At 35.4% G+C, this 14,500-nt stretch overlaps 1 protein-coding gene across 6 annotated transcripts in view; it reads left to right on the top strand.

Annotated features, from left to right (window-relative positions):
• Nucleotides 1–10,629, top strand: part of LOC105199633 — a 161,511-nt gene extending 150,882 nt beyond the window's left edge. For 5 of the 6 annotated variants that reach the window (XM_039452493.1, XM_039452492.1, XM_026134586.2 and 2 more), the window contains exons 12-21: nucleotides 1,484–1,997; nucleotides 2,320–2,716; nucleotides 2,858–3,092; nucleotides 3,542–3,713; nucleotides 4,021–4,260; nucleotides 5,007–5,162; nucleotides 6,406–6,557; nucleotides 6,818–6,927; nucleotides 7,468–7,989; nucleotides 8,157–10,629. In XM_039452493.1, coding sequence (XP_039308427.1) covers nucleotides 1,484–1,997; nucleotides 2,320–2,716; nucleotides 2,858–3,092; nucleotides 3,542–3,713; nucleotides 4,021–4,260; nucleotides 5,007–5,162; nucleotides 6,406–6,557; nucleotides 6,818–6,927; nucleotides 7,468–7,989; nucleotides 8,157–8,309 — 2,651 coding nt within the window. In that variant the 3' untranslated portion in view covers nucleotides 8,310–10,629. The remainder of the gene's footprint in view (nucleotides 1–1,483; nucleotides 1,998–2,319; nucleotides 2,717–2,857; nucleotides 3,093–3,541; nucleotides 3,714–4,020; nucleotides 4,261–5,006; nucleotides 5,163–6,405; nucleotides 6,558–6,817; nucleotides 6,928–7,467; nucleotides 7,990–8,156) is intronic. The other variant, XM_026134587.2, reaches the window with a different exon arrangement.
• Nucleotides 10,630–14,500: the final 3,871 nt, after the last annotated feature.

Here is a 14,500-nt window from a genome sequence, read left to right as displayed (position 1 = left end):
TAATTGAAATTATTTCATTAAAGCTCGATTATCATACTGCTACATTTTTTCTTCGGTATAAAAGCTCGAGCCTGAGGAGACGTTTTGCACGCTCTATACCGGAGATACGTACTTAAATGGACATGAATTCGACGTTGTGGAAGGAAAATCTCTCTTCGAGATTCTTCGCATCTAGGTTTTACCTCACGGTCGATTCATTCCCGAGACACTATTTTGTCAGATCGGATTCCTCTCTTAATGATTTTCAGACAGAGTGCTCGCGTCTTCGGATACTATTTGTTCTGTCCGTCTTTCTTTCTATCTCTCTTTCATCTCGCGTCTCTTTGTTCCACTAATTTCTAAACAAACCCCTATTCGCCTCGAGGATGATCCGACCGATATCCTTTTCATATCTGCGAAGAACAAAGACATCATCAGCGCCATCACTCACCAATTTGTCCCGCCGAGGAGAGCGCTAGTCGAACGGGTATGATTAACGTTAATCTCGCTTTGAGCGAAATTGCCCAATCGACGTCCACGCGCTTCATGATGAAAACGTTGAGGATTATTGCATTTACGTACAACGTGTACCACGACACTATAATAACTTTTACGCTATGATATTACTCAGTGATTATATTTTTTAATGACTTCTCGCATATTCTGCAAAACACTTTTCAAAGGCACAATCGAAATAGCTCACAGAATTCTGGTAAGGTACGACTTATCATATAGAGATTCTACACTCATTTCAACGACTTACTGTAAGAGTTTTCTACAAGTCCATTTTATTCAATCTAGTTTATGGCGCCAAATCACTGTCTGATAGCGTTACATCACGGGTAATTTTGTTCCAGAATCAAACAGAAAACTGGGAATATAAATAGATAGTAAATATACAATTTTTGCAAGAACCAAACGAGAGCCTAGAGATTTTTTTCTAAATGTGTCTTCAAAATATATTAATCAAAGCCTAAAACTTTGTTCTTGTAGTCATTATCTGTCAAGACAAAAATTATCATATTTGTAAAAAGAGAGATATAAAAGGATGTTTTTGGTAAGAGTAATTTGTACAATTTTTTATATTTTTCTCTAAATTTCGTAGTGTGAAAAATTACTCGAAAATTGCACAAATTCAATTTTTACTCTATAATATATATGAAATTCCTACAAAAACTAAACAAGAGATTTTTTTATCTTTTTTCTTTTAAATAGATTCTCAAAACACTGATCAGAGACCTCGATACGGAAAAAAATCACATATTATTTATACACTAAACGGTTTTAAAGATAAACATTTTTTTGTTTCCTGTAACTTTTTGGACCTGTTTGGTTTTTGTAGGAAATCTTTCATTGTATTTTTTTTGTAGAGATTTATTTATTTGCCTTTCAATTGTATTCTTTGTAAAGATTTATTTTGCTCGTCACTACTCATTCTAGAAAATAGAACTCCGCGATAAGTGAATTAGGAATAGACGCAAGTTGAAAATAAATTTCCCCGCAGACGAGTTCTGTCAAGAATTTCCGCACAACTTGATACCAACTCCCGGCTACTGGATCGAATGTTCACGGCAACAGATCACGTCGGACACAATCTGGGACGAAAGCGAGAGTGAACATGAGGGTACCGATCTCGAGCAGGCGGAGGGACAGAGCGCGGAGGAGCGTGCGTCGTTGCGGAAGCAGCAGCAGCAGCAGCAGGAGAAAACCACCTGTCTGTTCGAAGCGGAGAACGAAGGCGATACGGACGATCCGCCTCGAAAGAAGACCACCATCGAAGAGCAATGGGAGAAGAATCAAGGTTTCGAGCTCACTTCGGTTGAGCAAGAGACCTACGAGAAGTATTTCTATGGCTCGGAGCATTGGAACTATTTTACCAATGATGAGGATTTGGGACCGGTGATACTTAGTATCAAGCAAGAGACGCTGAACAATCGCGATCAGTTTAGAATTTTGGTCCGAGCCATAAGTTACACGGTCCATGGCCTTATCCCTGCCAGCTGTGTCTTTGCCGACCGGTAATTCCTGAATTACATATAATAATATCTTTTTTACGATGCTTAACTTTTTGTTTTGTAAAAAAAGGATTAATTTATACGTTAATAAAATTATTAGGCCAAATAAAAATACCTTAGACGTTTCTAAAATAATGAAAGTTTTGACAGAACGCAAATTTGAATTAGAATTACAAATTCTACATTAGAATTGTATAATATACTAGAAATTTACTTGAGCAAACACATTCAATAAGTTAAAATTGTTAACTGATCGAATGTTATAATCAATATCTCCTCGAGGATACATGAGACATGGCAGACGTTTTTCTTTTTTTTTTTTTAGATACAATCGAGAGGAAGTGGTACGTAGTCTCGGCAAAGAGGTGAACATAAATCCGCCCTTAACTTTGGGCCAATTACCAGATACGCCGGAAGAGCTCCTGAAGCTGGACCAAGTTTTTATCAAGTCCGAGCTGAAGGTGGGGATGATTTATGTTCAGGAAGGTCAGTACAGCGAGGAGGAGATACTTGATAACAACGACAACTCGCCGCTCTTCGAGGAATTCCTTCAGATCCTCGGGGACAAGGTCAGACTGAAGGGATTTGACAAGTACAAAGGTGGTCTCGACACCGTACACGATTTGACGGGCCTATATTCTGTCTACACCAACTGGAGGGGGATCGAAATAATGTTCCATGTGTCTACCTTATTGCCTTACGAGAAGCACGATCCTCAAAAAGTGAGTTATCCATTTGCACTGCCGGTTCAATTTCACTTTTATTGAATCTGGTCGTTTAACAAAGCGATGAAAAAATTTTAAATACGATAAAACGTACGTGCCAAGAATTTAATTGAAAATCTTCTCTCTTCGCTCGCGCAGCTTCAGAGAAAAAGGCATATTGGCAACGATATAGTGTGCGTCGTATTTTTGGAAGCCGACAACACGAGCTTCAGCCCAGCTTGCATCAAGTCACACTTTTTGCACACATTTATCTTGGTGCGAGTGAGTCCACGGATAAAACGGAAAATCACGAGATACGAGGTGTCCGTAGTTACGAGGGATGAAGTTGGGGCCTACAAACCGTATCTATGGGAACAAAGTGTCTTCGAAAAAGGTACTATTACATTTTTTCACATAAAAGAACTGGCGTGACTAAAGGGAATTAATTTCATTCGATTTAAAACGGAATTTATAAAAAAAAAAAAGTTATCGCTTAACACAGGAAGAGTTATACATGTCTCTTCTTTATCTGCTACAGCAGATATTATTTATTTAACGTTTAATCATCGACATTATGAATGCATTAAATGAAATAATATAATTTGCATAATAATATAGCCATCATTATAAAATTTATACGGTTTGCGACAAATTTCAACAAATTTGACATTATTTTGTTAATTTCCTTTGGCGTTAACGCTACAATTATCGAGCTTTTAATCTGTGAAAGGTAGACAATGTGAATGGTGAGATTAAATTGGCTGGCTATCTCAAGACTGTATCAGTTTAAAATCTTCCCCTATCTTGAACTAATCTATCGAATTGGGTTTTCGAACGCAACAGGTCCGATGTTCCGAGAATGGATATTAACGAAGATCGTGAATGGCGAAAGGGCGAGTTATTCCGCGCCGAAATTTGCGAGGATGCAGGAGCGGACGAGAAGTCAAATGCTGGAGGATATCGTGGCGAATCTCGCCAATCACGCGGAAACCGGTCAGATTCCGAAACCGTACAGGTGAGGCACGACGAAATGATATTCAAAAATTTGTGACTAAAATAATATGTAATTAAATGTAAAAGGGCAATTTGCAAATATAATTATTGTATTTCACAATTATTAAATTAATATATTTCCATATAATTTTCGCATCCTTCTATATTGTATAATGCATGTAAAATATCTCTTTTATATTAAAATAGTATATTCAATGAATAATTGATTTAATTACTTCCACGTGCAATTTGTTGATTGACATAATTGCTCATAAATATCAATTAAATGTTCGAGCAGTAGAATCAAGCTCATGATCATCGATTTTTAGACGAGGTTCTTGGCGGCCGATTGGACACATGAGACCGTCTTCACCATTGCTGGATTCGGTGCGAGATCAGTTCGAAGATTATGATTCACTCGCAAAGGACTTCACCAAGGTGTTCCTTAATAATTCAGCGAACCTGACGCTGAACACTAGTCTTTTCGATGTGTCCTTCCTCGTGCCGGGACACCAAAAACAAAAAGTTCGATTTATCGGTGTCAGGGCGATTCTAGCGGTGAGAAGCAGGTAAGAAATATTTTCTCTTCGAAGAGTATGAACATAAAATAAAGTTTAAGATATTTATTACATGTATAATTTTGATAGAAATATTTGAAAAGACATATAATTTTTACAAAAATGTAAACTGAAATCTAACAAAAAAAATTATTGTGCGTGAGCATTTGTCTGGAATAAAAAAGTTTTTCAATAATTTATTAACCAGAAACAACGTCTCTTCTGATTCATTACTCTCAAATATACATAATTGATTATTAATTTCATATAATTATTGTATATTTAAAAATAATAATAAATTATTGAAAAAATTTTTATTCCAAAAAAATACTGAAACACAATTTTTTTTTGTTAGATACTAATTTACATTTTTGTAAAAATTATATATCTTTAAATATTTTTACTAGAATTATATATATATATATAATAAAAAAAAAAATTATACATAATTACATTTATTTGATATAAAAATATATCGACACTTTATTAGCCAGAAATAACTTTTCTTTCTTCTGGTTCATTAATTTCAAATAAAATAAATATTTTCTAACTAGTTTAACGTTTCATAGCTCGATGATCACAAAATAGTAAAGAGAAAATTAAATAACTGAGTAGATCCAGCTAATTAGATCAGTTGATTAACAATGCAAAAGACGTATCTGTTAAGCGGAAGCGTGAAAAATTGATTAGACTTAAAAAACTTTGTTCGCGTTTGACGCGTTGTGAAAACTGATCGATACGCATTTGTCTTCGTGCAGAGTGTTTCAAGAAATGCTATATGGAATTCAAGCGGGCTTCGGAAGCCCGCAGGTACCAGTTGCCGAGCTGCTCGCGAGACCAGCGCCGACATTGCTTAGTCCGCAGAAGCCGAAGAGCTCGAACTTCCTACAAGTGCCCGACATGGAGAGTCCTAGGTACGTTTTAATACTCATGAATGTTGCCGTTAGCTCGTTATTCATCTGTTAGTCTCATGAATCTATAGTTCGAAACCGAACGATATGTCGAAGTTCGGTTCGTTAAAGCGGTGGAATGCGTCATTATGGAAAACTGGTAAGCTTCAAAATCAAAATTGTTAAACGAACCGAAAAACAATACCGAACAAATGCACAAAATATGGTTGCGAAACTAATTGGCGATTTGAGAGTGTTCGCATGGAACTTTCGTTACGGGCTCGTTAAGGTCTCAATCAAGCAAGAAAATGTGGATTATGCGATTATTACGTGTGAATTAAAAATTGAACGTCTCTCTAATGAGAAATTGAAAAATCTCGCTTGAACGATGAACTAATGCCTGCGATTTTCAGTGTCGAATGTTTCTTTTATATTTATATAGTAATATATGTATCTTTTCACGGCACATCCATGTCTCCTATCCTCATGGCACCGCATGGTTATCTCGTATACTTTTTCTTTATATATTATCGTACAATGCAAAAGTTGCAAACTTTTAATCAAACCATGTATCGTATATTGGACTTTATGTAGCATGTTCTACTCTGAGAAGCACTTGCAATATTCTGTCGAATGATACGATTCGCGTGGCGAATTCGCCTCGCTTCGATCACTGAAAAAAAAAAAGTACGACACTTATTGTCCGAAATCAAATTTGTCGTCTGCTCGCCATTATTTTTTAAGACGTTCTGTTTCCTTTGTGATCTGTATCTTATAAAAAAAAAAAAATAAGAAGCGCTATAACTTGTATTCTTTTTTCGCTGTTCTTCGTTAGTAATGTTGATATGCTTCCTTTCATCTACTTTTTTATTGTGGCATTATTGCCAATAATTTTTATATTACTGCAATTCGACGTTGTATTTTTTACATTCTAAATTTTATGTGATAATCGTCAACTGTACTAACTATAAATTCACAAGAAACTTTATATCTGTTGTGAATTCGACGAATTGTGCGCACAAATTTTTTCGATCCTTCGCACGTTGACAAGTACAAATTGTTAATATTCGAGAGTGAGCTTTCGTCGTTGTCTAGTTTTCGTTTCGTGACTTTATATTCGATATTTGTCTCTTCCATTTATACACGATCCTTCCTCCCACCCTTGAAATCGTCCTTGTCTCTGCGTGAAATGCCCGTAAATCCCCACCTCCATACCTTGAGGTGCCGCTCCGCGGTTTCTGTGAGATACTGGTTCTGATGTGTTTAGGCCCAAAAGTGTCCCTTCGTCGCCGATGGTGAAACGAGCCTTCTCACGACTGGGCACGATCACGGCTGGCTGGGGGAGGAGCATTAGAAAGCATGGCAGCACTCTGCAGAGCGAGGATCGAAAGCGATGGGCCAGCTCGCAGGATTGCAGTAGTACGTGTCTCAATCCTTACGAGGGGAGAAGAATCAATTTATCTCATGTCGAATATTTTTTTAATTTTATTCAAGTGTAATGTATGATAAAAGCTCATAGGTAAATACACAGGGAGGTATAATGAAATAATAATTTGACTGTCTAATAATGGCAATGGAATGTAAAGATGCATTCATACAATAATGCAATGTGACGGTTGCTTTTTTTTTTTTCTTGCGATTGAGTGGAAGAATAGAATTTTAAACATCATCTTTTACAGATAAGGAGGCAAAAGATAAGGACAAAGCAGCCCAGCAATTGGCAGTGCCGCGACTCAGCGTTTGCGCGGACGCACAGAAAGTAGATAGAGCCAAACTAGCGCAAACTGAGGTGAGCGAGACGCCAACGATTAACGTGTATCTCGCTACTGAGAAGATCGATGAAAGAGAATTTTTGTATAGAAAGTTTACGTCATCACGCGAAATTAAAATTTACTGAGATATCTTCATTAATTTAAAAGTTACATTAAAATTAAACAACTGTAACATTTTGTACTACATTCTGTAAGATTAACGGCCAGTTTAACCAAACTCCGATTAATCTAATCGTACCGATTAGTCCATTGGAATTAACCAATCGCACTTGTCATTTCATATAAGAGACAAATGCGATTGGTTAATTCCAATGAATTAATCGGTCGATTAGATTAATCAGAGTTTGGTCGAAGTGACCCTAAATGTTTTCGTTCTCCGTTATTTTTTAATGTTTAATATACATCTGCTTCATTTTTTAAGCCAGTGATTATTAATTAATGTTAAATCACTATTAATCAACATTCTAAAAAATTATTAATGAATTATAACAATTTTGAAGCCATAGCTACCAAAATTGTAGTTTTAATTCTCCACTGATAGAAACATATACTTTCAGTTCGACATCATCGAATTCGATCCAGAGACCTTCCGAATTCTGTTGGACTACCTGCATACTGGATCCTGTCCGCTGACGTGCAGCAACATACCTGGCCTGATATGCGCCGCGGAGCATTACGACCTGCCGGAACTTCTTCAGGCCTGTTTCCATCACGCCAAGCAATTTCTAAGAGTCGAGATCGTCTGCGTGATGTTGTGCGCCCTCGAGAATTACTACTGGCGTTACACGTCCGCCTCGGAATTGGTCAACATGATTCTCGCATTCATCGAGACGCGAGCCGAATTGCTCTTCAACCACCCGGACTTTGTCACTCTGAGCGAATCAATGGTGCAGATGATTATGTGCCGCGGCCTCGAACTCCCGGAGGTCAAGAAGTTCGAGGCCATGCTGAACTGGGCGAAGCATAGGATCAAAACCAAATCGACCAAGATCGACGCTAAGGTGGAGTTCAAGTGCATCATGGACAGGCTCAGCAGGGACCTCAAGTTACATAAGATAACGCCTCAGGAACTAATCAGGGTAGATATTGAAAGAAAAATATAGACGTTATTGAAAGGGTAAAAAAATGGCAGTTATTAAATTAGTAAATGATCTAAAAAATTGTGACGCGGTTAACTCGTAGTATAAAAAAAAATAAATTATTTTTTTCGTTAATCCAAATACAAAACAGATTCTCGCCTTTTCAGATCGTATTACCATCGAAAGTTATAAAGAACGAGAGGATCCTTGAGACTCTGATGTACCAAGCGAATTCAGGCATATATAGAAACATCGACAGCTGCTTGGAGGCGTACCAGAAGAATTTGCAGGATCAAGAAAGTTTTGATTGTGGACTATGAAAGTTAACAAACACGCGAAAGGTGCCGCAAAAACCTGAGAAACACGTGTCGATAAAAGAGTGATGTGATTCTTCAGTGGAAAAAAAAAATTATTCTCTAGTAACGTTGCGTCGCCCGTGTTGTGCTATCGGACATTATATGTGAATAATCGAGATTTTTTCGCAGTAATGACTTACAATTAGAGTAATTCGGTTGCGACCGCGATATGTAGGAGTCGACAATTACACTGCGAGGTCCGACACGAATCATGATAGATTTTTCCGATACCACACAAGGTCGTTGCTAAGCCGCTCGACGAATAATAAGTTTAGACATAATCTCGGCTCCATTCGCGTGAACTTTATTTTATACTCATGTAGTAATTTAATTGCATCTGGTGGCGCATCAGCTTGCCATCCTTGTTTCGTTATCAAAGTTCATAATCTATGAAGAGGATAATGCTATAAGGCCGATGTTAATGGACGTACAGTTGATAGAGGATTTTTTAAAGTTTCTTGAGAATTTTAAAAAGTTACTTGAGGGATCTAAAAGATTTAGAAAGCTTTTTGTTCGAGAATCTTTTAGTTTATCCGATAAATATTAATTGAACTTGTGAAATATTGATTTCTCAATATAAATAGGTTATTACAAAAAGTTTAACGCGCAGCAATTTCTGTGCATAATTATTTTTAAATGACATAAAATTTTCTGTTAAAAATTGTTTATTAAAATTTTTTATTTATGTTGTTTTTAATTTTTAATGTACAGAATCTATCTTACAATGATGCTTCCATATCATATAATTCCTGATCTCCATTTTAATAGATTTTAGTTTAATTGAATTTGGCTTCCATTTTAGAATAAATATTAGAAATTACTGTAGCTACTTATTAAACATGATTCCTATTGCTTAGCTTTTCTATATCTTTTTTTTTTCTTAATATACATATGTTATATATTATTTTAATTCAATGTTTGTATGAACTTTAGTGAATCGATATCGTAAGAAACATTATTTTTGATAATATAAGCTCTTCCAAGCTGTCATAAGACAGCAAGTGCGTATTATATTGATGAATCAACCAGGGAATAATGCAGGAAACACGTTACAATGTGACTGTCACTTTCGTGTGTTGAAGTTTCGTAAATAGGCGTCATCAATCTCCACAGAATTTGTTATTAACACATTCCTAATATGTGATTAGTGAAATTAAATGTAAAGTGTTGATTGAGAGATAATGCGAGCATGGGAAAAGCACAATTTTCATACTGTTAATAAAAAGATTGACGCAAATATAAAATCTCGGATAAAAAGGTCGAAGTAATTAATCTAAAGTCAGATATCTGTTATATTTCAATAGCGCAGCTAAACGGTGACGAAAATTAATCTGATAGTATTTAGCGTGTGGCAATGTGTCATCTGTCTTCTGACTTCAGTGAAATGACAAAGACAAAAATAGCGAACAAATCACTCGACGATACGACAACGTTATTAGCGTAAAGAGTTAAAAAAAAAAATTCATTTTAATGATTAGGCTTTCGATTGAGAGCGCGTATCGTATCGGCGGCACTTAATAAATTGCCGACACATGACAATCTGTATTATAAAAGAAAGCGCTACTAGTAACATATAAGAATGGTTTACTATTACGTAAGCTTAAAGGAATATATAAATATATATATATATAAAAAATATATACGTATCGTTATACATATATAAGAATAAAACGATAAACGATGAGTAACAACAATAATAATGAAAATAATACTGACACTAGTAAAAATGAAGTGTAATATAATATAATAACGATAACAGCGCAAGCGAATTGATGTTGAATGTTGAGAGAAAAAAAATATATATATGCATATATACATATATACATGTATATATTTATATATGTATGTATATACATATATGTATTCGAGGTCTGTTCTGTTTTCTATCGTAGATTTTATATTTTCAAATACTCTAAGACAGAGATTCTAAAATTCCACGGAGAGGGCAGGCTAAAGAAAGAATTTTTCGCGCGACTACTCGCGCGGGCCTCTTTTTCGTTTAGCAAAATAATTCCCTTCCAGGGGGAACCCACTTAGTTGTGGTCGCAAAATTTTTTATCACATGATCGTGAACCAACTCGATCTTCCCGTTGTACGAAGAGAAGAGACATATCGACGATCTCTTTCCGGTGGAAGAATGGATTTTCCGAAAGGAGGAGAGTCTTCATTCGAGATATTTCGTGATTTCTCGATGAATCTTTGTGAATATCAAACGAGACGAGACCTCGACTAGCCTGGTTCCGGTAGCGCTCCAGTAACAATTATATCAAACAAAAAGAAAAAATGAGAGAGGCGAAAAAAGAGAATAAATGGGACAGAAATCGCGCGATTTCACACGCAGAATACGTATTCCGCGAATACGACACTCTCTTTCTCCGAAGATATTTTTCAGAAGACGATCTCTTCTTCGATGTTTCAAAGGAGGAAATATTTTTACACGATCTTGGTTGGTCGTCGCGACGTTACGACGTTAATATTTTCAAGCGCCGATTTCCTGCTGTATATTGTGTTATTATATATGTAACAAATAATATTGTGGTGTAATGTGCGTAAAGGTAAAAGACCGTTAATTCTCAACCACTACGATGGGTTTAAAGTTGTTCCCAAAGCAGTTTCCAATAAGAAATAGTGTCTGAAGATATCTAATTATTTATTAGGTCCACAATTAACATTTCTCAAATTTTAGACTTTAATGAAGATAATTTGTAATAAAATTTTCCGCATAATTATACAAAAAAAGAATATTTTCATTTTGAAAATATATTTCTTTTTAAAATGTTAAATATTGAAATTATATATCGTTAACAATACTTATATGAAGAATTTTATATAGCTGCCTCAAAAAAATATATTCTCATTATTTAATAATAATTTTTATGAGTTGAGAGAAAAAATTATTAGATAGAAAACAACAAAATATCTTTTAATATCTTTAACAATTAAAATTTTAAATATAATATATTACCAAAACAATCATATTGTGTTCTTTAGATAACTTATTATAACATTGAAATAAGAATGCAATATTTTGCTAAAATTTAAAGTCATCAAATTCATTAAAGAAACTTGTTATATGCTAAGCGACAGAAAAGGACGATTAAAAAATATATAAGCAAGATTATTATTTTATATAAACAAGAATATAATTCCTTGCTTATATGTACATATATGAAATGATAGTTAAATAGAATATTGGTTTTAATTTTATACTAATGTTAGTAACGTTTGGTATTGTTTTTTCTGTGTGTGCGATAAAAATCATTTCAGATTCATTTTATATACTATTAGTAATTTATAATGTATAAATATTATGTGCTATTTCTCTTCATTCTTTTTTAAGGATTAAAAAATTATTTGATGATTTATTCTTTATTGGAAATAATAATAGAACGAGTCATAGACACACCAATAAAAATCAAGATGATTCTTATTGATTATTGGGTTCAAACTCTATTATTGGGCTCAGAATTGATCTCATCGTTGTAGCAATTTCATTCAAGTGCATACAGTTATAGTAGTTGAGGATTAAAATCGGTCTCTTCTCGCTGCGGAAAGCGCCAAACTGTTAAGTGTCTTATTGTTCAGGCAAGCGGCTGGACGAAAGTAGAGTTTCGAAATATCGCCATTCGACGAAATCTGAATTACACGTATCTCAGTATCAGTTCAGTGTGATGATTGACAATATTCAGTTTTTCATATTATACAAATTTAATTTTTAATGAAAATTTCGGTTTGAAGGAAAAAATACGAATCACTAACATAATTATTATTGTAATTCAATTTATAATTTTCTTGGAGAGATAAATAATCAGGTATTAACACAAAACTTCCCGTAGACGATAATAGAAAACGGCTTGCAAAGCCGGCGAAAATCGAAATTCTACTTCGTCAGTGTGTAAGCGTGCAGTAGTTTTAGTGTGTGATCGAAGTGTATTCGATTGTTCATTGTATATCTATAACGTCTCCCAATCTGTGTAGAGACGCGTCATAAGCTCATTATTCATCGTTATATGTATTTTATCGGAGTAAAACTCGGCGCAGGTTCACTTGGGATTGCCGAATAGAATTTTTCACAATACAATGAGACGCGTTATCGTAATCGTGATGTAATTACGATTACGTAATGGAGTAGTGATTTACAATAAGATTCGAGATTCATGTTCAAGCATAAAATTTATAAAATTGACATAAAGACATCACCTTTAAGAACTGATACGCACTTTTAATGTGAACATTGCGATCTCGAATTTTAAACGATTTGATCCACGACATTCGCAAAATTCGATGACAACTAGGTTCTGTGAACATCTAGCTGGCAAATGCGAGTGCGTGGAGTCGCCTTCTCGCGTTTATCCGAAACACAGCATATCCGGGAAACCGACGTTATTTCGACGAGCTTATAATTCGACTTCGTAGACACGCGAAAACGTTCTCGAGATGAAGTTAATTTTTAACTGTAGCGAAAAGCGCATGATATCGGTTATTCCTACTCGAGACATGAAAAGGTTTGAACCTGCGCTCGAGTTCGCTCAAACAAAATATCATGAATCAGTACAAACTTACGCTCGTGTATAACTCTTCCTCCTCTCGCGTACGTGGCACGAGTATACACTAATGTACAAAACGAAACTTTTTTTACTGTACTCGACGACAGTCCAGGCGTTGCTCGTTGTCAAAATAGAGCGAAAAGGGGGAGGAAATGTGTAGTGCGCCACGTCGGGGCGCGACGACACCCCCTCGAGAACACTCAAGAAAAAAGAAACAAGAAAATTTGAAAAAACGTCATCGAACGCCATTCTGTCCAGCCATTGCCGCCTATTGTTCAACTGTACATTCACGCAAATGTAAAGAACTTGTTTCGCAGAGGAAGAGAGTAGAGGAGGTAAATGAGAAAAAAAAGAGAGATATATATATATACGTATACACATATATAAAAATGTAAACATACACACGCACACATGTGCACATGTAATTACAAAAAACAGGGAGAGAATGAGAGGGAGAGAAAGAGTATATAATGCGACGAGTCAAAACTGCGTAACGAAATATAATATTATGAGCCACGTGAGCGGACTCCGGCGAGTAAATAGAGTAAGTAAGCGTAATATCAGACGCACATTGAGAATTTTCGAAAAGCAGAAAAAAAAAGATTGCGTTATGCCAATTTATCTTTTTGCTGTAAACGGTGTGAGATTATTTCATCAAACAAACCTGTTTGCAAATGAAATATTGCAAAGGATTAAAATCGAAGAATAGATTTTTTTAATCTTTCTTTTCCTCTTGTATAGTATACAGAGTGATTATTATTAAATGTTCCCACTTTTTACCATCGGAGCACGCATTTGTAATTTCTAATATAATAATATGTTAGAAATACGTATCCGTCGGTAAATCATGCTCCGATGGTAAGCAGTGGGAACATTCATTAATAATCACCCTGTATTTGTAAAAATTTTATTAGATGAAAAACTTTAGCGACTAATACACTCCAATCATACACAAATCAAAATTACAATTGTAAGTTTTATCAAGCAGCAGGTCGTAATAAGTCGCTGATTTGTTTGCGTAATTCAAGAGGCTGTTAAATATGTTAATCGATGATAAACTCTGGCATTCCACGGAATCAAGAATAACTCGCAAAAATATGTACTTGCTACTGCAACGCGATTTAAGACTTAATGTGCGCCTGGCTAAGGATAATCTCTGCGTTTTGTGCGATATATGAGGGTTGTGCGTAATATTAAGCGCTTCTCTAATTCTGTGGTATGCGTCTGGTTATTTGTGCGATAGTCTATAAATGCCGTTATTGTGATGCCGTGTACGTGTTGTCATTCTTATCTTGTTAAATAACTCGCTGTTCTTCTCGACATTGTACCGCTGCCATTGGATTTTCATCGTCTCGTTGTTGTTGTTGTTGTCGTTATTGTTAAGGCGGAAACGTATTGTCCATTCAATTACACGCACAGACGCAGCGGCGAGATGCCACGATTACTTTCTTTTTTCACTTTGCGACACTGTACCCTTCTTAAATTTGTCAGTAACATATTCGCGTGAATCGTAATTATAATGATAAATTTTTACTTTTGCTCCCGTGTAATTATAAGTCCCACGTAGAGCGTGTGCTCGGATTTTTGTAAAAAAATATTTTACGACGA

Source organism: Solenopsis invicta, chromosome 8, assembly GCF_016802725.1.
Source record: "Solenopsis invicta isolate M01_SB chromosome 8, UNIL_Sinv_3.0, whole genome shotgun sequence".
Classification (NCBI taxonomy): Eukaryota; Metazoa; Arthropoda; class Insecta; order Hymenoptera; family Formicidae; genus Solenopsis; species Solenopsis invicta.
Note: the sequence above shows the minus strand (reverse complement) of the source record. Positions and strands in the feature narration are given on the sequence as shown.